Consider the following 24,599-nt stretch of genomic DNA (forward strand, 5'->3'; position numbering starts at 1 on the left):
ACAAAAAAGGGAAAACAAATGTAAAATGTCGTTATATTTAAATTTATAATGTTGTACATACTGCGTTCATTTGGTACATTTATTAATTATTTTTATGGTCAACCTGAATACAATTACGACCAACGATTTATACAATTACAAACGCCGAAATAGGAAGAGGTGTTGTTGAAGGTATTGTTAGATTAGGTTAAGAAGCATTTATAATTGAAATATTGAAAATGACATTTGTAATTTGTTAAATAATTTTTTAGACGAAATAACATATAAAATATTATTGAAAGTATAGTCTTCAAGACTTCAGCTAAAAATGGACTTTTTAGAATATCCTGATGTTATTGCAGAGGTTAAGGGTGCAATGGTGAATCTATTATTTATTATTTAAAACACTATTACTTTATATCGATATTACGACGATATTCTTATAATATAAGAATATTATAATTATATTTTATATTATAGTATTTTTAATGAAATAATCTCATTCTTTGTATTGCTTTATATTTATTTAATATCCTAAAAATAAAATATATTATGTGTACATACAAGATAGAGTACAATATCCTAGAATAATGATAATTTATTTATTACTTATCGTACTTATTTTGTAGACACCTGGAAGATTAAAATTAACTGATCAACATATTATATTTAAAAATCAAAAAACTGGAAAAGTTGAACAGATATCAGCTAGTGATATGGAAATGGTAAATTATCAAAAATTTATAGGAACTTGGGGTTTACGTATATTTTTGAAAAATGGAACCCTGCATAGGTTTAGAGGATTTAAAGAAGGGGTATGTTTAAGAAGACCTTTAAATAAGATGTCATATTTATACAAATTAGAGTGATTATATTTTTCTTTGTATATATATTATATAGGACCAAGAGAAAATAGCAAAATTTTTCTCAGTAAATTATAAAAAGGATATGCTGGAAAAGGAACTTAGTTTGAAAGGTTGGAATTGGGGTACAGCTAAATTCAATGGATCTGTCTTAAGCTTTGATGTTGGAAATCATACAGCATTTGAAATTCCATTATATGATGTTTCACAGTGTAATACAGGGAAAAATGAAGTAACACTGGAGTTTCATCAAGTATGTTTTAAAATAGTTATAAACAATATTATGATATCTTATTAGATATAAAGATCAAACAATTTTAAATTAACTTACATTCCTTCTACAGAACGATGACGCTCCTGTTAGTTTGATGGAAATGAGATTTCATATTCCTATTAGTGATAGTGCGGATCAAGATCCTGTAGAAGCATTTCATCAACAAGTTATGGAAAAGGCCTCTGTTATTAGTGTCAGTGGTGATGCCATTGCTATATTTAGAGAAATCCAGTGTCTTACACCACGGTTAGAATTTTATAATTATAAATTAAAACTATATAGTTATATAGTTATAATGGAACTGATATTACGATCATATTTGATAGTTCTAATTTATTTTCTGTATGTTATTTTTCAGTGGTCGTTATGACATAAAAATATTTCAATCGTTTTTTCAACTTCATGGTAAAACGTTTGATTATAAGATTCCTATGTCTACAGTTCTTAGACTATTCTTACTACCTCATAAGGACAATAGACAAATGTATTTTGTGGTAAGTTCTGTCTCAAGATTCTTTTATAAAAAAAAATTATTTATTTTATTTTATTCTTTTTATCCTTTTTTATTGTATATTCTTGTAGGTCAGTTTAGATCCACCTATTAAGCAAGGTCAAACTAGATATCATTACCTGGTTTTATTGTTTAATCAAGAAGAAGAAACTTCTATTGAATTACCATTTTCTGAGTATGTTTCTCAACTAAAATATTTCAAAAATGCATAGTTCATTTATTATTTATTGTATTTTTAGGAAGGAACTGAAAGAAAAATATGAAGAAAAATTGACAAAAGAATTATCTGGACCCACATATGAGGTACTTGGAAAAGTAATGAAAGTTATTATTAACAGAAAATTAACTGGACCTGGTCATTTTCTTGGGTATGAGATTCTAAATTTAATGAGAGAAAGAAATTTTTATTTAATTTTTTACAAAAATTAACATTGTAATGTTTAAACATTGCATTATATTTGTAGTCATTCTGGAACCCCTGCAATAGGATGTTCATTTAAAGCGGCTGCAGGATATTTATATCCTTTAGAGAGAGGCTTTATATATGTTCATAAACCACCTATACATATACGCTTTGAAGAAATAACATCAGTCAATTTCGCACGTGGTGGTGGTTCCACACGTTCTTTTGACTTTGAAATTGAATTAAATACAGGTGTAGTTCATACATTCAGCAGTATAGAAAAAGAAGAATATGGTAAACTTTTTGATTTTATCACTTCAAAGAAATTGAGGGTCAAGAACAGAGGCAAGAGTGTAAGTAAAAAACTATATAGCATTGCCAATAATTATTTCATGAAAATATTTATATAATATTCTATGTGGATTTATATTTATGCATTTTATTTTATTACTTCTACTAATATAGGACAAATTGAATTATGACAACGATTTTGGAGATAGCGATCAAGAAGATGAACCTGATGCATACTTGGCTAGAGTTAAAGCTGAAGCACAAGAAAGAGATGGCGATGAAAACCAGGATTCTGAAGAAGAATCTACAGATGAAGACTTTAATCCTAATCAGGTTATATTTCAATTATTTTATTATTATATTATATTCAATTATTTTATATTTCTTTTTCTAAGATAATTATAACATTGTGTGTCTAAATACAGGATGAAAGTGATGTAGCCGAAGAGTATGATAGTGATCCTAAGAGTTCTGAAAGTGAGGAAGATTCTGATGGATCAAATAGTAGTCAAAAGAAAGAGAAAAAAGAAAAGAAATCTAAATCAGCTAAAACAATAGTAAGTATGAAATTATAATTGTTAAAAGTACACGCGGAACGCTACGTATTATATATACATATAAAAAAAAATCATTATTTATGCAGTCCGAAAAGCCAAGGAAACCACGTAAATCAAAGAAAGAAAAAGACACTAACAAACCAAAACGGCCAGCAACAGCTTTTATGTTATGGTTAAATAGCGCTCGTGATCAAATTAAAGCAGAAAATCCAGGTATTGCAGTTACAGAAATAGCCAAAAAAGGTGGTGAAATGTGGAGAGAATTGAAAGATAAATCTGTAAGTAAAAATTGTCAAAAATAAATTCTAAAATTTTCTAACATTATTGGATTAATTTACGTTAATATTTGGAATAAAGGAATGGGAACAAAAAGCGACAAAAGCCAAAAAAGAATATTCGGCAGCAATGAAAGAATATGAAGCAAGTGGTGGAAAAAGTAAAGAAAAGAAAGAGAAAGAAAAAGAGAAAGAGAAAGAGAAAGACAAAAAGAAAAAAGAATCTAAAAAAGATATGTCACCTAGTAAACTTATGTCTGGATCTTCTTTCAAAAGTAAGGAGTATATCAGTGAAGATGAATCCAGTAGTGAAGGTGAAAGTTCAACAGAAAAGGTATGTGTTAAGTAATATATGTGTATAGTCTAGAATTAATATATTATTAATCGATGTTATTAATTCCAGAGATCTGAAAAGATGAAACATTCGGATAATGAAAGTGACAGTGAAAAAGAATAGAAGAAAGTTGAGAATATATCAAGATAAGAATTTTAGAATAATAAGAACAGATAAACATGAAAACATTTGTTGAATGTTTAATACAATTTTGTATTGGTCATTCCTATTCATTGAGATATAAGTTCTTCTTTTATTATAAGTGTTGTAATTCTTTACCTATAGATTCATTTTAAATATTTTATTTTTTATTTTCACTATCTTAGTCACTTCCATTATTTTCATTCTCTATCATTCTTGATCTATCAAAGATACCATAAAGATATAACAATATCACTATGTATTATATTGCTCATTCCATGTAGTAATTATAGTATAGTTTTCTTACAGTCACACTATTAAATATTTTGTATTTCACATCTATGATCACCGGTCTTTATATTATTAAATATAATAATTAAGATTTAAATTGTGTCTCTTTAATTTATATTATTTTAATTTAGGCAATATAAAATGTACTATAGAAATGAAAAATATTACATAGAGTACTTAATTATTTAACATAGGAATATATATATATATATATATATATATATATATATATATATATATATATATATATATAAAATTTCAAATGTATAGATAAATCGATATAAAAACATATAAATTATAATTTATAATTTAAATTATGCATATATATTTTTACAATTAAAAGGAATGTTTTATAAAATGCATGCATAAGTAAATTCAATGCATATATAATCTATTAAAGTAAGAATTACAATTTTACATAAGTACATTAATTATTATGTAATGACATTTTATTTAATATTATTCTACATTTTGTAGAATAAAAAGAGGAAACATAAAAATATTTAGTATATACTTAATAAAATGTTTCTATGTGCAATGTTTTAATTGTGAAAGATTTAATATACTAGTTTGCGTAATTATAAGTAGTATAAATTATATGCAGTTTCATAGAATATGTCTATCTATCATTATTTCATTGTTTTAAGAGTTAATTTATTTGAAAATGAATATATAGATTTACTATTGTCCTATTGTCAACTTGGCTGCTTTTTTTCTTTTTCAGTTCCTAAATGATTTTCTTCAATTTCTTTCAATTCAATGTTTTGTTCCTTCATAGCTTCCTAAAACAAAAAAAATTTGTTGTGTTAGAGTAACTAAAAATTGATATATATAACATCATCGAACTGTTGAAATTTATTTACATTTCATGCATTTATTTACATATACATTACATACTACGAAATATATTAAAGAATATATAGAAAAAGGATAAGATCTTATTATTGATATGGTCCATGATCATTTATAACATTTCTGTTATAGTAGTTATATCTTTTCTTAATGAACCATCAATCAACAACTTACCATAACACAAGCTTTATATATTTTGAGAAAAGGAGCACACATTGAATCATTTGTATCTCCTTTTAAAAACTTTTCAGCGAACCATTTATTGAAACAGGCATCATAATTTTTCTTTAGCTCACTGCACATCTCCATGATAAATTCTACAGATCACCAAGTTGTAGAAAACCTAAGGTAAAATAAGTTTTATTGAAATTACCTTAAGACATTGCTGATAGATTTCCAGTAATTGATCACACGTAGAGTCATTTTTGTCACCTTCCAGGAATTTCTCAGAAAACCACACATGAAAGCAGGAATCGTATTGCTTCTTAAATTCATTGCATGCTTTGCTTATGCTATTCATGTGAGCTGCCTGGTCCATTTCTGAAAGTGAATATCATAGATTTAAAATTAATTTTACATTATCTATCTAAAATATTTATAAATGGTAAAAGATAAATTAAATAATAGGATTACTCGAATCGGAGAATAGTATATTATGGACTTGATTATTTTAAATTACGATAAAATACAATTTTATTTATAATTGTGAATTATATTATATAAATAAATAAATAAAAAAATATATAAATGAACTACTTGAAGTTATGTACTACGATGTTTATTGGTTTTGTTATAAAAACTTTATTTAAAATGGCATAACTTTTTTATCTAAAATTTGTATTTAAAAGGTTATGTAAACCTCTTAAATTATTTAAATTGCACTAGTATAGATTATAATTAACTACAAAAGAAATATTTTCGATGCGAGTTTCCTTTAATAAATTTTGTTAGAACTACAATATCATATCTACGTTTTAAAATTCTATGATTGTAATAATGAACGAACCAATATCGATACAGATCTATATAGCTCCGTGTATTGTACACTTTACAAGTGATAAACGAAATTTTTCCTTCCTAAAATTTTTCAATTAAATTATTATAATAAAATCACTGATTATTACATTTAAATCAAAGGAAAATTCATTTAAAGGAAGAAATACTAATCACAAGTAATCAATTATTCAATACCATTACGTTGTTACATTTCTTGAAAAAACAAAATTAAAATTTTAAATTATAGTCCATTCGTAGTTATTAGGAATGGAAATTAGTATAAAGAGTATATAGTAGTGTGGCAGAGCATGTGCGATAACGACGCTACAGCACAACGAAAAATACACGATATTAGGTCGGTTGAAAGTGATCAATTTTTTCTCTCAACTTCATTCATTAATACTAATATATATAATAAAAATGGAATTTCACATTGAAAAGAAAAAAGATTTCGAATTTTTTATTAAAAGTCTATTGGCCGGCGGTAAGATATTAAATTAATTAAAATTTTTTATAAAAACATTAGTAAAATTTTTTTCGAACGTACTTTGTCCTAGTAGCATTTTATGTAGCGTAATTTTTATTAAACATAATATTGACCATATTAACATGATAAAGAATGAATTATTTGATTTTTATCTTATAATGTATATATATTTTATGATATATAATGGAAAATTTATTTCTACATAGGTGTAGCTGGCATTTGTTCGAAAACAACAGTTGCTCCATTAGATAGAATCAAAATATTATTGCAAGCACACAATAATCACTATAAACATTTGGGTAAAAATATTATATTTTAGTCACTAACTATGTTATTTGCAAGTTATAAAAAAATGTAATATTATATTTTATTATAGGTGTCTTCTCTGGATTAAAAGAAATTATTAAACGGGAAACAATTTTTGCTTTGTATAAAGGTAACTGGGCTCAAATGATAAGAATTTTTCCATATGCAGCGATTCAGTTTACTGCATTTGAATTTTATTCCAAGGTGATTACATTTAATTAATTTGTTCTTTTTACATATAAGAAAATTAATATGAAACTTATATTTGTTTCATTATTTCTTTTAGTACTTAAAATCCTTGTTTGAAAAGCGTAGACATATAGAGAAATTTTTTGCTGGATCTGCAGCTGGAGTGACAGCAGCAACATTAACATATCCACTTGATACAATTAGGGCACGCCTTGCTTTTCAAGTTACTGGAGAACATCTTTATACTGGTATTATTCATACAGCTGCTTCAATTTTTAAGGATGTATGCATTACACATCATATATAAACATACATTTTTGTTTTAACATTAGGCATTATTTTATATTTGATTAATTTATTGCATTTTAGGAAGGTGGTTTTAGGGCGCTATATAGAGGGTTTTTACCGACTATAGTTGGAATGATACCATATGCAGGTTTTTCATTTTATTCATTTGAGAAATTAAAATATTTATGTATGAAGTATGCACCAAATTACTTTTGTTCTAAATGCGATAGAAACACTGGTATGTAAACAATCTACCCTAAAATATTTATTTTAACTTCAGTATTAACATTAATAGCATTCACTGTCATTGATATGTTTTTATTGCATTTAGGTGGTCTTGTTTTAACACTACCTGCAAAAGTTATTTGCGGAGGGTTGGCAGGAGCAGTAGCACAGAGTTTTTCTTATCCTTTAGATGTGACAAGAAGACGCATGCAGTTAGCTATGATGAATCCAGCTACACACAAATATAGGTAAACATTTTTACATTAATATATAGAATAAGAGAAATTTATTATTGTATGTTATTGCATTTAGTACTTTTCTGATGATTAATATAAATAATTATATGTGAATATAAATAATTTCATATGTTAATCTTTTGTTTCTACAGCTCTAGTATGCTATCAACTATGAAACTAACATATAATGAAAATGGTATTATGAAAGGGCTATACCGTGGAATGAGTATAAACTATATTCGTGGTATACCTATGGTGGCAGTCAGTTTTACTACATATGAAATTATGAAGCAACTCCTTAATTTAGATACAGGAACAAAATTATAATTTTTGTTATATTTGTTATAGTACTATATGTGTAATGACAATGACTTAAATTATTGCAATCTATTCAATTAGGTATAATATTCTCATAAATATGATCGCATAAAATAGGTACAATGGCAATTAATTAATTTTAATCTTGGAAAGATTGAAAGCAGGCAAAATGAATTATAAAAGTAAGTTAAAACCAGTTATAGCTGATAAAAATGATATTAATCATGCCATAATTGGAGTGGCTATTGCAATGACAGCTACTAAATTTATGAAAACTGTGATACGTATATAAAATTATAAGCGCGCATAAATGATTAAAATTCAGTTAATATTGCATGATATTTTGAAGCAATATGATTATAGATACAAGAAATTAAAATATTTAATACATCTTATAGAAATAGTAAACAAAGAATGAAGTACAACTAAGCTACACTCTATCATCTAATGTGGTTTGTCCGTCATCTAATTTTGTTAAATGTTCTATATTTTTTTACAACATAAGTAGGTGAGAAAAACAATAAGGATTACTTCCTTATTTTAAACATAAGATATTCATGATTTCTTTTTTATCCTATGCTAACATTATGTAACCATAAATACATTGTACATTTTATATATGCATAAAATTATATTTTTTATATAAACATAATATTTATGTATACATTTATTTACTCGTTAATCCATGTTTAAGAACCAGTAGACAATGGACTTTTACTAATATGACTCTTGTTGAAAACGAATAAAAAGTGTAAATATTTTTATATGATTTAATATCCTTAATAATAACTATAAAATCATGATTGGATCCTCTATTTTGTGTACTTACTTTGAGTACAATAAAATTCATCAACTTTTATAATTCTGTGTCGCATTTAAAACTATAAATTGTAGGAAAATCTTATATCGCAATTGTCATATTTAGAATCGTATTATAAAAAAGACTTCAAAAGGATACCACCCAGAGCTCAGGCTCGTAACAGCGAAAAGACCCAAAAAAAGCCACCAAAAAATTGGAACAAGCGATTTATTTAATAAAAATTGTTCACTTGTGATTAATTCATATATTAATAAAATACTGTCTTAATACATATTTCATGAATTAAAGAAGATATTATGTATTTTGTTCAGATGATCATTGCCTAGGAACATTTTCTGAGTTTAGTGAAGTAGTCCTGTGGATGTTTTTAGGAACAGTTTGAAAAAGCGTTTGAATTCAAATTGTTCGAAGTATCGTTAAAACCGTCAGTGACTGCTACACACCTGTCATTAATAATAAGAGAAATTAATTATTTTTTAGTTGAAGATAATGTTCTTTCAAGTGAGAACACGTTATATTTCATTTATATTCACATGTCTTTGTTTGTGAATTTGCGAAATAAATAATTAACCCTTAATTCGTAAACCGGAAATTTTCTTGTTTGAGCAAATTTAAAAAGTGTGAAAAGTATACTTTATATATTTGCAATAATAATGTATTTATAGGAATCATTGCATAAATCTTTTATTTTAATCATTATTTAGAAGGTTTAAAAATGCTATATGAATTTTTTCAGATTTTTTTCAAAATTTGACCCATTGAAAAATGTGTCGTTAATACAGTGACATTTATGTTTTGTCGTGATCGTAAAAACGTTTACGAATTAAGGGTTAAAAATAAATCATACATGAAGTATAAGTGAATTTGTTGATTTTAGATTAATGTTACACCAAAAAGTAAAAAGGACACAAAGTCTTTTGACAGGAGCACTAATGACTTACATTTTACTCTAGTATTGGGACCATTTCAACCTCAAACGAGGATAACAATGGAAACTTTTGTAAACACAACTGTACAATGTTATTTGACTATAAAAAATATAAGTAATAAAGCCTTAACTGTAAGTATGTAAAAAAAAAAAAAAAAAAGAAAACAAAAAAAATTATATAAAACAATTATACATTATGTTCTAGATAACAGTTACAAAGAAGCCTGATGAAGATCGGTACATAGACTTAGATATATCTCACGCAACAGTCCAAAGTAATAGCAATACAGTAATATCTATCAAATGGTCTCCTAAGAAAGTTGGTTGTTGGCGAGATGTATTACAATTTACAGATAGTCGGAGAATTAAATATGATGTAGCAATTATAACTACTGCTAAAAATTCTACAACAAAATGTAATAAACAACAGCCTTTGATACCTCTATCATCAAGACAATTAACGAATAGAAGTAGAAAAACATATGAAGAAAAGAGTGTATTCAGAAATAAGACTACATACCAAGAAAGCTTTTCAAGCTTTGATAAGCAAATACAAAAGGACGTATCAAAATTGCAAAATATTCAAGATGAAGAGAATATTGCAAATATGTGTATGAATTATAAACATACAACAGAATCTTTTAAAAAAGAATGTGATAATGTTTTTCCAAAGAAGAAATCTGATGAGTTCTTAAAATTTATTGATTCTAGTGCTTTTAATTTAACTGTTGTAAATACAGATCAAAAACTTTCTAATAACAAAAAAGAGTTCGTAAATCAGATACAAAGCATTCCTTCCACTATTTTAGAAGATATAGAAATACGTAGAGAAACATATGTGAAGGAAACTGTACATTCCAAAAATATTTCTATTACAGATAGAAAAGAGATATATGAAGATTCACTATCCCCACAAGTTCTAAATAATTCATCAGAGTTTTCAATCTTGATGAATAATCTTGCCTTAGAACCTACTAATGTATTAGAAACTTTATCAAATCAGCGTAGAACCTCAACAAAGGATACATCCGTTTGTAATAATTATACAGATAATTATGTAGAAACAATGTCTGTACAAACTGACGGAAATGGAACATATAATCTAAGTCCCATGCTATCAATTAATAGCATATCAAATCAAAATCTAAATAATATATCAAATAGATCATTAGATTTATCTATTGAAACACAAAATCTAGAATTATGGCAAGCAAAACAATTATCTGAAAATTTTAATAGTTTGTCGCCAATTAAATCCTTGAGAAATGAATGGGCTAATACTCCCTGTACAGGAGTCTTACCTTCATCTTCGCCAATTCCAAGTACTTCAAATTTTAATACAAAGCAATATTCTACAAAATATAAAGATCAAGCGACTGTAAAAGATGTCTTAGAAGCAGACCTATGGGTCAAAGGTAATAATAACCATAAAACAAAGATGCAAATACGTAGGAATATTGATTTTGGAACAAACGTTCAGGAAAGATTTATAAATACATCGGAAAATGTAACATTAAACAAAACACAAACTTTTGATACAGAAAAATCATCAGGAATTTGTATAGAAATATCACCTCCTAAACGATATTTTCATGCTAAGACATTATCACGTAAGATATCACCAAAGAAATATGGACAATATGGAAAGGAAAAATTTATGCATAAGGGAATTATTAAAAAAAAAGTTTACTCAAACACTCCCGCTAAGAGTAAATAATTAATAATATAATTTACATATAATTAATATTCATAATATATAGTTGCTTGCACAAATATATTTAATTTTTATATTAATTTCAGAAAATGTAAATGTATCAATACCAGGAGTTAGAATCAGTAAACTATCATTGGCAAATGTGATTAAGAAAAAAAATCTTGATATAGCGTCGAATCAATCTAAAGAGAATAATTCTAAACTTCAAGACACAGATAATTTATTTACTAAATTTTGTAATCCTGATCCATTTGCAGCATGTGTTACAGAAGATCCATTTCTTAGTAGGTAAGTTGCACAGATTTTCTATTATTTAGACTTTTGTTATTTAGTATTAATAATTATAACATAATATAATAATTGTTTTTTAAATTTTAGTACTATGTATTATGATGAAAAATGGGTATACAATCAAGAGGTTACATTTAAAAAATGGTTAAATGCATTATTATCTCCACCTGAGGACTTGAATGCCGACGTGGAAACAAGTTGTGTTGACATTGGCAAAGTATGGCAATCATGTAAACTGCTGGAAAATTCTATTTTAGCTGAAACTAAAGAAGCTCTTTCAGCAAGGTAAATACCTCTATATAATGTAACTGTATAATTTTTAGTTAAAACAATAATGTGATTATAATTATCATACTCATTAGTATATGTGATTCATCAGATATCATACTGATTTACGTTTGAATGCATTACGAAAAGCTGCAAATGCTATGTACCGCAAAAAAGAAATAGTTCATGTGTTATCGCGTACAACCGTTTGTATAGAAAAGGGAATATTGACTATAAGATTGGATCGTGACTTGCATAGAGATATTGGTAAATTATTAAATTATATGAAAAAGTACTATGATAGTTTTTATTCAATTTGCTTTATTTTCTGTTAACTTCATTAAACTAATTTTTCTAGGGTTACAAAAAGAAATGCTGGAATTATTTTTAAGTTATAATCCATTATGGCTAAGAATTGGATTAGAAACCATCTATGGCGAAAATATACCATTACATTCTAACAACGATTTGGTTGGTCTTACGAGATTTATTCTCACAAGGTTCTTTACTGACCCTTTTTTGAAAAAAAATTATCCAAATGCTTATCACAGAAAACAGCAACAAACGGCATTCATAACTCAAATGAATAAATTTATGTTAAAGAAGTTTCTTTTTCTAGTTTACTTCTTAGATTATTCTAAGATTAACAAACTTATTCGCCACGATCCGTGCTTATTTCATAAAAAGGCAAATATTAAAGATAGCAGAGCCATCCTGTTAGCTTTTTCTCGAGAAGTCTTAAGCGGTATTGGTGATCTTACTAAGGTTTTGAGATCATATGAATATGTTGTCTCATATAAGCAAACGTATTTAGATGAGTTTGATTATGCTGTAACAAGTATTCAAAATGATTTACGAGATGGTGTCAGACTCTGTCGAGTTATGGAATTAATCAGTGGACGATCGGACTTAACACGCCAGTGTAGAATGCCAACGATTTCGCGTTTACAAAAAATACACAATGTTGATATTGCTTTGAAAGCACTTTTGCAATGTAGCTATGCTTTAACTGGTAACATTGATGCAAGAAGTATTGCTGATGGACATAGGGAGAAAACATTATCGTTATTATGGCAAATTATATACAAATATCAAGCACCAAGATTCGAAAAAGCTGCACGATGTATACAAAACTGGTGGCGTGCTGTACTATGGTATGTTCGTATAAGGAATTATACACGAACATATAAGAATAATGCAGCCTGTATTATACAGCGAGCATGGAGAAGAGCATTGATCAGAAGAAAACTAATCTTTTTAAGAGATGAATATATAAGAGAATTACAAAAAAAAGAAAAGGCTGTTAGATTCTTACAAAACATATGGAGACATTCAATACGTGGAATTCGCGATCGTAGAAGATTTTTACACATTAGGTCGGCTACAATAAAATTGCAAAGATGGTGGAAACGAATACACGAGTGTAAACTAGATGTTCAAGATTTTCACAATAAACGGGACGCTTCGATCATTATACAGAGACAGTGGCGAGCGTTAAAAGAAATGAGAGTACAGAGAGTGACTTATATTAACATGAGAATTGCATGTATTGTAATTCAAACATATTGGCGAGCAACTCTTTTAATGAAATTTGACCGTATAAATTATATAAAATACAAAAATACTGTTGTTTTCATTCAGAATAGATGGAAATTTAAAAAAATGTATGATAAAATGAAGAAAGAACAATGTAAAGAATTAAAGGCTATTCGTACAATAGAAATATGGTGGAAAAGTATTTTAATTATGAGACATGAAAGAAATAATTTCGTGATTATGAAAGACGCTGTCAGTACAATTGAGAGATGGTGGATAGTCGTTCTACAACAAAAAAAATATCAAACTCTATGCAGATCAACTGTTATTATTCAAAAGTATTGGAGGAAAACATTAGCGAGAAATGAATATTTAAAAAAAAAGGCAGCTGTTGTGAAAATAGAAGCATGGTATAAGTGTATTACGGTAGAAAGAGTTTTTCATAGAAATATTTTAAGAATGAAGAATGCTGCAATATGTATACAACATTGGTGGAAAAATATTAATATTACTCAAAAGGAACGAAATAATTATTTAGAACTTCGCAAAGCAACAATGTCATTACAAAAATGGTGGCGTGCGATAATTCTTTCCCGATCAATTAGACAACAATATCTATCTAAAAAAAGAGCGTGTATAGTAATTCAGGCTTGGTGGAGAATGATCAAAACTAAACAACAATACAAGTATTTATTACATAAACGGAACGTAGCAGCCATTGTATTACAAAGAAAATGGCGTTCTACATTGATAATGAAACAAGAACAAAGAGAATATAAAAAATTGAAATTATGTATAGTAAAAGTACAAAAACGTTGGCGGGCTTTGCAAAAGGCTAAAAAAGAACATTATAGATTCCGTGTTCTGAAATCTGCTACTATTTATATCCAACTTTTATATAGAGCTAATAAAATTAGTTGTCATATTAGACAATGGTATGTCCGTTTGCGGCAAAGTACAATCGTTATACAATCATATTGGAGAATGAAAGTAGCACGCAAAAGATTCATTACCGAAAAACAAGCAGTTTTAACAATACAAGCTCATTGGCGAGCGTATGTTATAGGCAAAAAAGTTCATTCAGATTATGAACTATTAAAATTTGTAACAATTAAAATACAGCGTCGTTATAGATCAGATAAAATTAGCAGAAAATTTGCTCAGGAATATGATGCTTTAAAAAAAGCTACTATATGGCTGCAAGTTAAGTGGCGGGCTAAATTAATAGCAAGAGCACAAAGAAACGAATTAAAAATGTATCACTCTGCTGCTAAAACAATTCAAAACTGGTGGTGGCAAATGTTATTTGTAAAAAGCTGTAAATTTATTGATTTTAAAGATAAAAACGAAGGAAAAAATCTTTTACAATTTACTGTGCGGCAAATGTACCGTAATATAATAATTTCAGTTATAAAAATTCAAAGATGGTGGAGGAATATACGTGAAAAACGTTTATATCATGAAAAACGAATTCGTGCAGTTAGTATAATTGAAAAATGGTGGATTATTATCTTAAGAACTAAAAAGGAAACATTAGCAGCTACAGTTATACAAGCTGCATGGAAAGGGTATCGAATACGGCAAAAAGAATCCGTCCATATGTCAGAAGTACGGCAAAGATTAAAAACAGCCACAATAACAGCGTCACCACATGCAACATTAGCACATCGTTATCAACAATCAATTGATATACTTAAAAAATTCAACAAGATTGGTCAACTCTCAATGTGTCTTGCTTCATTAGGTTAATAATATATTTATTAAAATATAAGCTTAAATTATAGTAATACTGATATAAACATTTTATACAGGTCTGATAACTAGATTATCACCAAAGGAGTGCATTACTTTATGTGAGTATAACTTGGTTGACAATATTTATGAAACATATATTAGAAGTAATAGATCATTACCTTGGGCAATAGTCTGTTTAAGAGCAACAGATATACTTATTACACTTGCTAAGTTTCCACCAACAAGGAGTTATGTCTGTATGGTAAGAATAAATAATCATTATTCTTAAATATATATTTAATTAATACAATTATATTATGATTAATTATCGTTGATCATACTTCAATTTTATATACATTACTGTATAAAATATAAGATTATAGAATTAATTATTATTAATCATTATATATATTTTTATTTACTAACCCCTTATAATAGCCAAGACATGCATTACCAACAGTAAAGCTATTACATGATAAATTGGATCATGAAGAATTATCTTTACATGTAGCAACACTAATGTGGTTACTCATAAATGAGGAAGAATATAAGAAGGTAATTCTTTATTTATATAATTATAATATCATTATAATGTATCCCATCTTTTTTATTATCTTTTATATTATTTTGTTGTTTTAATCCACTCATTCAATATCTCTTCATTTATAGGCACTTACAACATGTTCACAGTCCATCTGGTTATTAAATTCTATATATAAAAAGATTATTAAAGGAAAAGACAAGCTCACACATTATTCAGAAATATTAAGAAGGCAAACTAACTTACTTCCAAGTTGTAAACCTGATTGGTCACTTTTCCATAAACAACTTCGTATATTTACAACTATTGAAAATGCTATAACAGCAATACTTGAACAACTGGACATAAAAGAATATTTATCTTGAAACAGAATACATATAAATAAAAATACGAATATGTGCTAGATTACCAATAAGTGAAACTTCCATTTTTCATGAACTCTCGTATCTCTCCTATCTTGATAATTTGTTAATGTAAAATAAGACTTTATTTTATAGTTTTTAGCAAAATGTAAGATTTTAAGTGTAAATTTAATATTAGATAAACTTGATGAAATTACTCTATTAATCTTATATGTTAATGGTCACATAAATGTAGAAATACCATTTGTTGTTTTTAAATAGATTTTTAGAAACAAAGATCAATTTGTAAATTATTTATATCTGTGAGGGATTATCTGCAGAAATTCTATATATATTGAAATTATGTCTTATTGGAAATAAAAATGTAAATAAATATTGACATAAACATGTGTAAGTGTAGTTCATTGAGGAGAAATAAATGTCAAAATTGTCAAAATTTTTAAAGTAACTTATTTGCTGTATTTGTATTTTCTGCAATATTAACAAAACAAAGTATTCAGTAAATTTGGTATTTCTGTTAAAGGAATGCTAACAAAATTAAAAGATAATTTCTTATAGCTGCCATACCATTTACTTTAATAATCAACTCATTAATGGAAATATAGAGTATTACAACATCATCTCAACTTTATATGATACAATAATAAGTGATAAATGTAAATTTTATTTACACAACTATTTGAAAATAAAGTTAACTGATTGTATAGTAGCATTACTAACAATAGTAGTAGCAATAATAGCAGTAGTAGTAGCAGTAATAATGACATAATGATGACAATGATGCTCATGATAAAAGTAATAGTTAATCATTATGACAATGCAGATGAGCATGATAATGCTATTATTGTAAATAATGATGACAACGACGACGACAACGACGACGACGGTGATGATGATGATGATGATGATGATGATGATGATGATGATGATGATGATGAAAATCACATGGTGGAAACGACAATAGTAATAGTAATAGTAATAGTAATAATAATAATAATAATAATAATATATAATTATAATTATAATTATAATAATAATTATAATAATAATAATAATTATAATATAATAATAATATAATATAATAATAACAACATTAATGTAATAAAAATAATATTACAATAAGAATGATAATGATGATGAAAATAATGATAATTATGATAATAGTGATGATAATTGCAGTGGCGATGCTAAAAAATAACATTAATGATGATAATGATGATGATAATGGTGATGATGCTAATTGAATAATATAGTCTTAGAATAATAAATAGCCACAATGGCGACATTGGTGGTAATAGTAGAATAGCAGTAGTAGCAATAGAGTTGATTGTAATAATAACAGTAGCTGTAGCAGTAGTTGTATTTTTGACTTAATTTTCATGTACAGACTTAAGTTCTTTGATCTGTTTTATTAGGTACGCTTTCTCATCATTAAACTGTTCATCTTCCGAACGATCTGTGTGGAAGCGCGTTAGAAATTCTATCAACTTTTCCTGATTACGAAGAAGTATATCAAGGATTGGTTTAGGTTTATTTGGATTAGCAACGAATACCTGTATAAATACGAATATTGTTTCATAATTTTTATATGGTCATATTAATTATTATGACAAAATAGATAACATACCTTAAATACATGAAATGCTTCAAATTGTATATTTCGTGATTTTTCTTTAAGCATATTCATCATAAGTTTTAGATTATCGGGGTTTGAAATATATCGTGTCATAACCTGGAATAATCGTTATGAGAAGATGAATCTTTCGTGAAGAATATATTTAATATTTCATGTAATTATTAAAATAAATACATACTGTAAAATTGTGTCTATCAAGCAAAAGCTCACCCAGCAATTTCAAACTTTGTCGTCTTGTTACATAATTTTCAGAATTCAATAACCTTTGATAATGAGAAAAAACTTTATCATAATTAACTTCTAGAAACTCAGCACTTAGAATTTTGTGCCTTGTAAGTAATTCCTACAGCAAATGGTATAATTAGTACAATATAATATTACTTAATGTTGTATATATACATATTTGTTTAAACATTTATTTTACTTTTATTGTATGTACATATATACGTACCTTAAATGTAGAAAACGCATCAGATGCTATATCAAATGTAGACACCTCTACATATCTGAAGAAATTGTAAAAATCATCTGAATATATCATAATTTTTGCCAATGCTTCATATCTTGCACACTCTCTTAACATAGTGCCACAGTTTAATGCAATGTCTTGATGCTCATAACTAAAATAAAATGTAAATATAATTCAATTTATTTTTTAATTGAATATAACTTTATGATGATTCAGTTTAATAGTGAATTTACCCAGACATAAGAGTAAACAGGATTTCTGGTTTGGTGCATATATATTCCACTGTTGGAGATCTTGTTCCAATTTGTCTTCTTAAAATATTATTAAAAACTTGAGCAACATCTTTTTTTCCCTAAATAATACAAAAGTTATATAGACATTTAATAAAATATACAGAATGATCTTTATTAATAATATACACAAGTTTTTTCACTGAAATAAGATATACCTCAAAGTCAATACGACTTAGATTTTGCACAAGCAATAACAATAAGTTACTGTTATATAATTCTTGTGCCAATTGAGCCACAACAATATCTGCCTGTGGTTCAGTTTCAGCAGTTCCATATAACATATTTTTTATGTGTACAAGATTTTTGCTGACATCCTCTTGAGCCTAAAAGCGAACGTATTTCATCATAGAAACCGAAATGTATACTTGCAACATACCTTTTCTACCTTCTTATCACCCCGCTCCAATGCATTTACTGCTTCCTTGAGAGCCTTTACCACCTCCGCCGGACTTTTTTGAGACTTTCCGAACAGAGGCATGTTTCTTATAAGATGCACACCTTGTGGATCATGTGCGAAAAATAAAAGTAGACTGTTATGTGGTTTTGGTATTACTAATCATGTATAAAATGTAAGAAGGACTTTGACATAGTAACTGAAACCTTTTTCATGAATGTGGTAGGTACCAATCAGGATGCAATGTTTCCAGATTTCAGATATCCTGTAAAGAGAATAATCCGACTATGTTTTTAAATAATTATGCATATATTTATGCAAAATATAAAAAATATTAAATAAATTAGAGAGAAAAGTTACAATTAATAAAGTAATTAATTTCTACATAAATAATACTTATTATTTTTAAATTCTATTTGCATATTGTATAAATTGTATTCAAATATAAAGTAATTACTTACAATACTGCAATGCAATAATGTATTATATTATGACAAAAATATGTACAAGTTCGTGGAAGATAAATTATAACAAAAACAAAATATTAAACATATTAGCTTTCCATATAAATATTATGAAATTTGATGACATGTGATATATTGTTGATGTAAATATATATATATATATATATATATATATATATATATATATAGAAAAAAGAAAAAAAATGTATGCATATAACTATAAAATTATTTTTGTATTTTTATGAATGTATTAACACATTTTTAATGGAACTTGTTAATACAAAAAAAAGTATAGATTCATTTATCATTATTCATCATTTAAAAATATATTGAAACTCAACAAATATACTAAATAAGATAACAAACATAAAACATTAATATTACATTAAAAGTAGATCAGAATACATTTTTTCAACATGTTAATATATATATATATATATATAGCATTTATACCTAATGAAGTCTCTAAAAAAAGCTATAGAAATGTATACTATTATATTGTGATAAGTGTTTATAAATATCAAGATGTATATATTTTTTACATTATACATGAAATAAATAAGTAATTTCAACAGTTGCAACAGTATGTACTTAATAGTCCATGTTGCGTTATCTGTACTAATTGAACGTACAATCTAATGTATATATTTCATAAAAAAAGCATATTCAATAAATAACTATTACGGAAAAACAAATGAAAATATTATAAAAATAAATCTAATGTAAAAGTAATATTGTCAGAATTATTTTCTAGTATATTAAAAAAAAGAACTAAAGAGATCATCTGACACTTCCTTTACCTTTAAATTTATATTTTCTTAGTAGACCATTAAATTGTCCACATTTTTATGTTACGTACGATATTCAGATGTCATTGCTTTTTTATAAATGTAGTTGGTAATATTATCAAAATTATAACGTACAGTTATATTAGAGGTGATACAAATAATTTTCCATCTGCATAAGCATTAAGCTTCGTTGATCTAACCTAAAAATATTCATACTTAAAAAACTAAATCTTTAGCTAATCCGAGCACTGAAAAATGTGTTGCGAAGAATAGAAGAAGGCGCTGTGGATAGTTAAAATAATAGGAATGTAACGATTATTATAATTGATAAACATATACTAAAAATGGTGGGCGAACGTAAGGATGATTTTAGGTATTGACACACAGGTAAGTAACAGTAAAAGTCTGGAATGAAACTAAAAACAACCGACATAAAATGACTAAAGCATCATGCGAATAATAAAATTAGAAGAATTATTAAATAACATTCAACATCTTACGAGAAACGAGTTAAAATGATATTTAAATTGATTGCGAAGTTCTGCTTATCCGTGTTCCAACAATTCAAACGAAGTAATATAACCTGTCATACAAGTAAAATATTATGCAATGAATTGTAAACTGATCTTACCATTCAATCTTATTTCAAATTCGATTGCAAACTTGTCTTGACGTATATAATACTGTAACTTTCTAGTCAGAAGTTCATATATAAGGCAAACAGTTTATGTATATGTGTGTTATAAAGACCAATTTGTGTGTCACGTTAAAAATCAAGTACAGGATCTCGTCGGCAAGTTTATAATCTCTTATATGTAAGATCTCACATTATCTCATGTTAATTGTATTTATCACTAAAAAATTATTTTTATATATCACACAATTGTGCAAATTCGTTTACGAAAAGTATCTACTTTTTATGAATAATCCTAAAATAGTAGTGGTAATGTTATTGGCTTTACCACATTTTGTTTGTGTGACCAATCAAAATATACCACACGTGAAATCATTGGAAGATTCATTTTATCTTTTATTACTACAATTTTATTATTAATATTAGAATAGATATATTCGCGCGCAAAAGTTATTATAATCTAAATATAAATCCATATAAATATTGTAAGTAATTCAAAAAACATTAGTTTACTTATAGACGCGTATGCATTTCGTTAAATATATTTTCTTATATAATTATCCAATGAAAGTAGAAATTGAACAAAATGCTTTACTTTTAATGCAACGAATATTTTCATTAGAATCACCCTAATATTCTAACGAATAGCTAGCTGTAATTTTGTCATGCGAAGTCACGTACGAATGAAAGATTGTGGTACGCGAATCGATAACAGTAAGAAAGCGACAAGCAAAAAGGAAGCGTTACGTTTATGTATTGTCTAATACTGTCATAAAAAATCAGCAGACTTGTTTATTAAATACCGGCATGCACTGTGATTTTTTGTGAATAATAAATTAAATTATTATATTTTCAAAACAGAATCACTTGTCGATAAGAAATTTCACGAATTTGTCTATAATGCAAAGTGTTATAAATTCTGTAAAAGGTACAGCATTGGGTGTCGCAGAATACTTAACCCCTGTGTTAAAGGTATAATTTTATACTTTCTCTTGTACTATCTTGTTTTTTAAACAATTAGAAAAAAAAATTTTTATTAAGTATTATCATAATAATTATCAGAATATTAAAATAATTCTGATATTTTTTAATTTCCTAGGAAAGTAAGTTTAGAGAAACAGGTGTATTAACACCAGAAGAATTTGTAGCTGCTGGTGATCATCTTGTACATCATTGCCCTACTTGGCAATGGGCTACAGGTGATGAAGATAGAGCAAAGTCATATTTGCCAAAAGAAAAACAATTCTTACTTACTCGCAATGTTCCTTGTACACGCAGATGTAAACAGGTATTAGCTATATATTTACGTTGTTATTAAGTAAGAATAAATACAAATCTTTTTATTTAAATTTAGATTGAGTACAGCAAAGAACAAGAATGTATTATAGAAGCTGATGATCCTGAAGGTGGATGGGTTGATACTCATCACTTTGATACAACTTTTGGTGGTATAGATGACAGAGTAACTGAAATGACATTAGAAGAAAATCAACCAATTCAATCATTAGATGAAAATGATTCTTGTGAAGGTGATGAAGATGATGAAGAAGCTGCTGATATGGAAGCATTTGAAATAAGTGGCATGCTTGATGAACAAGACAAGGTACAAAGAAACATACTAAATATTTCATTAATATATTATGTAATTATTAACAAATTAAAATATTATTTTGATAAAATGTCATAGTTTACTGCTGAGACTTCAAAAAAGACTGCAAAAGAGAAAACAGAATTGTTTTCTGAAGGAGAAATTATTCATACACGCACCTATGATTTATACATTACCTATGATAAATATTACCAAACACCTCGATTGTGGCTTTGTGGTTATGATGAGGTTTGTATATATATATATATATATATATATATATATATATATATATATATATATATATATATATAAAATAGTTTTTATAGTTAGTAATTAACTAAATAAAATTAGTACATAAATTATTTTGTAGAATCGAAAACCACTTACAGTAGAAAAAATGTATGAAGATGTTAGTCAAGATCATGCTAAAAAAACTGTTACAATGGAAATACATCCTCATTTGCCTGGACCACCGATGGCTTCTGTTCATCCATGCAGGTATTAATTATGTGCTATCTAACTAAGAAACAATATTATTCAAAAGTTTTATACAAATGAGTTTTATTTTCCATTGTAATATTTACATAGACATGCTGAGGTAATGAAGAAAATTGTAGAAACAGTAATGGAGGGTGGCCGGGAGCTTGGTGTCCACATGTATCTCATAATATTTTTAAAATTCGTACAATCTGTTATACCTACGATTGAATATGATTATACCCAAAATTTTATGCTAACAGCATAAACATACATAACTAGTTAAGTGTATTACAAACTTATAAATATGGCTATGTAATGCAAACGTATATACGTCAATGTCAATTATGATTATACTTGACTTAATGAATCTACTTGCACATAAGTAATCATAATTGGAATTCTTTATATACGTATCAAACTTGATGTATGTTTATCTTAAAAAATGTTTAATGTTATACATTTTAAAAGCCTGCTATTGTATTATTTTTCTATAAGAAATACTCACGATTGCTTTGTAATATGTAATTCTTTGTACACTTTGTACATCCATTGTTGGATATAATTGATCATGCCAATTTAGAATTTTTTCTTCATGTTCGTCTTTGTCAGCTGATGAAAAACTATGTAATCTATTTACTCCACCATTGGAGAAGTTCTTTATTTGGCATTGTAATTGGATGAATTAAATAAAAATTGAATAAATTTTTATATGACTTAAAAATTATGCATAATACTAAGAAGTATTTGTGATATAATTTAGTTTTAATTATGTACATTGTTCTAAAAAAATCATATTTGCAACTAGTGAAAAAATGTATTACAATATTTCATTTTTGTTGTATATATTATAGTACAAATCAATAAATAACCGTTTTGTTATAACATTTGGATGTTGATTACGATAATACTAGGACCAAAATCTACATAATAGCCTCCAATGTTATCTAGCGCTACAATATTTGAAATAATTTGGAAAGGATTTATCGTGCGACTTTGACATTAGATAATTAGCATATAAATTTGACAATTATAAAAAATTATCTTTGAAATTAAATATATTTTATCTTTTTCCATGTAGAAGTATTATTTTTAATCATAATTATTGGGTTGTCCGGAAAATTCGTGCCGATTTGTGGTAGATAATGTAATGAAAAAATTGGCATGAACATTTCAGACAACCCAACAGATAGAAGGGATTTAGAAAATTGATGGAAATATGCAGCCATTCGCTCGGTAGTACTTGCGTTGCATGATTTACCATTAGATTTCAATACATCGCAAACACTATCGACCCAGGTCTCACTACGTGGAAGTTGCTGCATGTGGAGACCCACGGACTGACGGTTACTCTACTCTAAAATCCGCGTACCGCGATACCGATCCGCAATACCTTTCCGCTTCAATGCACTGGCTTCTTAACTAACAGGGTATGCGTAGCTTAGCTACAGCACACCTCTTACAGATAGCTCCACCGTTTGCACCGTCCGCTTCAGACATAACGGATTATTAAGCACATCCGAATTCGTGCTTTCCGAATTTCGAACAAACAAAGCGCACTCCTTAGAAATACTAATCGCGTCGCGACACTCACGTGTGTGTTATAATTACGTAGATTCTACTGTTAAGCCGAAATTCGCGAAGTACCCCCATCGAGATTTTCGAGTAAATAAAACGAAGTCCACGGTAGGACCTTTAATCGCGCCCGAACACCCACGGAAGTGTTAGAAAAACGATGATTCTACTCTACAATTCGCGTTTTCGATTCGAACAATCAAACGTAATATAATCGCGCCCGAGAACACCCACGCCTGTGCCCGCCGACACGCGCGCCAGTGTTCTTC

The 24,599-nt window shown here is 27.3% G+C and overlaps 6 protein-coding genes across 25 annotated transcripts; 4 read left to right on the top strand and 2 right to left on the bottom strand.

The window, feature by feature from the left end:
* The first annotated feature begins 61 nt into the window (after window positions 1-61).
* LOC124953749 (FACT complex subunit Ssrp1) lies at window positions 62-3,749 on the top strand. The gene is made up of 14 exons (XM_047505585.1): window positions 62-171; window positions 252-358; window positions 609-794; window positions 880-1,095; window positions 1,187-1,362; window positions 1,475-1,610; window positions 1,699-1,802; window positions 1,867-1,995; window positions 2,092-2,383; window positions 2,496-2,654; window positions 2,747-2,878; window positions 2,965-3,156; window positions 3,236-3,487; window positions 3,557-3,749. The coding sequence occupies exons 2-14, from the start codon at window positions 308-310 to the stop codon at window positions 3,608-3,610; spliced, it is 2,079 nt and encodes a 692-aa protein (XP_047361541.1). The 5' UTR covers window positions 62-171; window positions 252-307; the 3' UTR covers window positions 3,611-3,749.
* Window positions 3,750-4,281: 532 nt separating this feature from the next.
* LOC124953634 (TP53-regulated inhibitor of apoptosis 1-like) lies at window positions 4,282-9,059 on the bottom strand. 13 transcript variants are annotated; one of them, XM_047505287.1, is made up of 4 exons: window positions 8,646-9,059; window positions 7,390-7,494; window positions 4,946-5,114; window positions 4,282-4,701 (listed from the first exon to the last, which is right to left on the bottom strand). In XM_047505287.1, the coding sequence occupies exons 3-4, from the start codon at window positions 5,078-5,080 to the stop codon at window positions 4,615-4,617; spliced, it is 222 nt and encodes a 73-aa protein (XP_047361243.1). In that variant the 5' UTR covers window positions 5,081-5,114; window positions 7,390-7,494; window positions 8,646-9,059; the 3' UTR covers window positions 4,282-4,614. The 13 variants fall into 13 exon arrangements, with proteins under 13 accessions (XP_047361243.1, XP_047361246.1, XP_047361245.1 ...); XM_047505285.1 differs by lacking the exons at window positions 7,390-7,494; window positions 8,646-9,059 and adding exons at window positions 5,778-5,848; window positions 5,963-6,132 and having other exon boundaries at window positions 4,284-4,701; XM_047505286.1 differs by lacking the exons at window positions 7,390-7,494; window positions 8,646-9,059 and adding exons at window positions 5,204-5,311; window positions 5,778-5,867 and having other exon boundaries at window positions 4,285-4,701.
* On the top strand, window positions 5,701-8,468 carry LOC124953633 (graves disease carrier protein-like). Its single transcript, XM_047505276.1, has 7 exons — window positions 5,701-6,251; window positions 6,461-6,553; window positions 6,631-6,764; window positions 6,847-7,032; window positions 7,119-7,275; window positions 7,369-7,510; window positions 7,651-8,468. The coding sequence occupies exons 1-7, from the start codon at window positions 6,188-6,190 to the stop codon at window positions 7,823-7,825; spliced, it is 951 nt and encodes a 316-aa protein (XP_047361232.1). The 5' UTR covers window positions 5,701-6,187; the 3' UTR covers window positions 7,826-8,468.
* On the top strand, window positions 8,574-16,445 carry LOC124953632 (protein abnormal spindle). 2 transcript variants are annotated; one of them, XM_047505275.1, is made up of 11 exons: window positions 8,574-9,137; window positions 9,514-9,696; window positions 9,770-11,273; window positions 11,365-11,566; window positions 11,657-11,854; window positions 11,949-12,103; window positions 12,195-15,116; window positions 15,184-15,225; window positions 15,298-15,368; window positions 15,545-15,661; window positions 15,776-16,445. In XM_047505275.1, the coding sequence occupies exons 1-11, from the start codon at window positions 9,126-9,128 to the stop codon at window positions 16,010-16,012; spliced, it is 5,643 nt and encodes a 1,880-aa protein (XP_047361231.1). In that variant the 5' UTR covers window positions 8,574-9,125; the 3' UTR covers window positions 16,013-16,445. The 2 variants fall into 2 exon arrangements, with proteins under 2 accessions (XP_047361231.1, XP_047361230.1); XM_047505274.1 differs by having other exon boundaries at window positions 8,587-9,137; window positions 15,184-15,368.
* An 856-nt stretch (window positions 16,446-17,301) lies between these two features.
* On the bottom strand, window positions 17,302-20,993 carry LOC124953700 (protein Mo25). 6 transcript variants are annotated; one of them, XM_047505481.1, is made up of 10 exons: window positions 20,685-20,993; window positions 20,066-20,253; window positions 19,008-19,066; window positions 18,784-18,905; window positions 18,563-18,730; window positions 18,348-18,466; window positions 18,097-18,265; window positions 17,824-17,988; window positions 17,637-17,741; window positions 17,302-17,562 (listed from the first exon to the last, which is right to left on the bottom strand). In XM_047505481.1, exons 4-10 carry the CDS (start codon window positions 18,883-18,885, stop codon window positions 17,380-17,382), a joined length of 1,011 nt encoding a protein of 336 aa, XP_047361437.1. In that variant the 5' UTR covers window positions 18,886-18,905; window positions 19,008-19,066; window positions 20,066-20,253; window positions 20,685-20,993; the 3' UTR covers window positions 17,302-17,379. The 6 variants fall into 6 exon arrangements, with proteins under 6 accessions (XP_047361437.1, XP_047361435.1, XP_047361436.1 ...); XM_047505479.1 differs by lacking the exon at window positions 20,685-20,993 and adding an exon at window positions 20,554-20,655; XM_047505480.1 differs by lacking the exon at window positions 20,685-20,993 and adding an exon at window positions 20,554-20,646 and having other exon boundaries at window positions 20,189-20,253.
* LOC124953701 (ubiquitin-like-conjugating enzyme ATG3) lies at window positions 20,755-23,642 on the top strand. 2 transcript variants are annotated; one of them, XM_047505486.1, is made up of 7 exons: window positions 20,755-20,868; window positions 21,549-21,659; window positions 21,787-21,975; window positions 22,042-22,290; window positions 22,375-22,524; window positions 22,649-22,776; window positions 22,867-23,642. In XM_047505486.1, the coding sequence occupies exons 2-7, from the start codon at window positions 21,588-21,590 to the stop codon at window positions 23,021-23,023; spliced, it is 945 nt and encodes a 314-aa protein (XP_047361442.1). In that variant the 5' UTR covers window positions 20,755-20,868; window positions 21,549-21,587; the 3' UTR covers window positions 23,024-23,642. The 2 variants fall into 2 exon arrangements, with proteins under 2 accessions (XP_047361442.1, XP_047361441.1); XM_047505485.1 differs by lacking the exon at window positions 20,755-20,868 and having other exon boundaries at window positions 21,342-21,659.
* The last annotated feature ends 957 nt before the right edge of the window (window positions 23,643-24,599 follow it).

The sequence above is a fragment of the Vespa velutina genome, chromosome 13 (genome assembly GCF_912470025.1).
Source record: "Vespa velutina chromosome 13, iVesVel2.1, whole genome shotgun sequence".
NCBI lineage: Eukaryota > Metazoa > Arthropoda > Insecta > Hymenoptera > Vespidae > Vespa > Vespa velutina.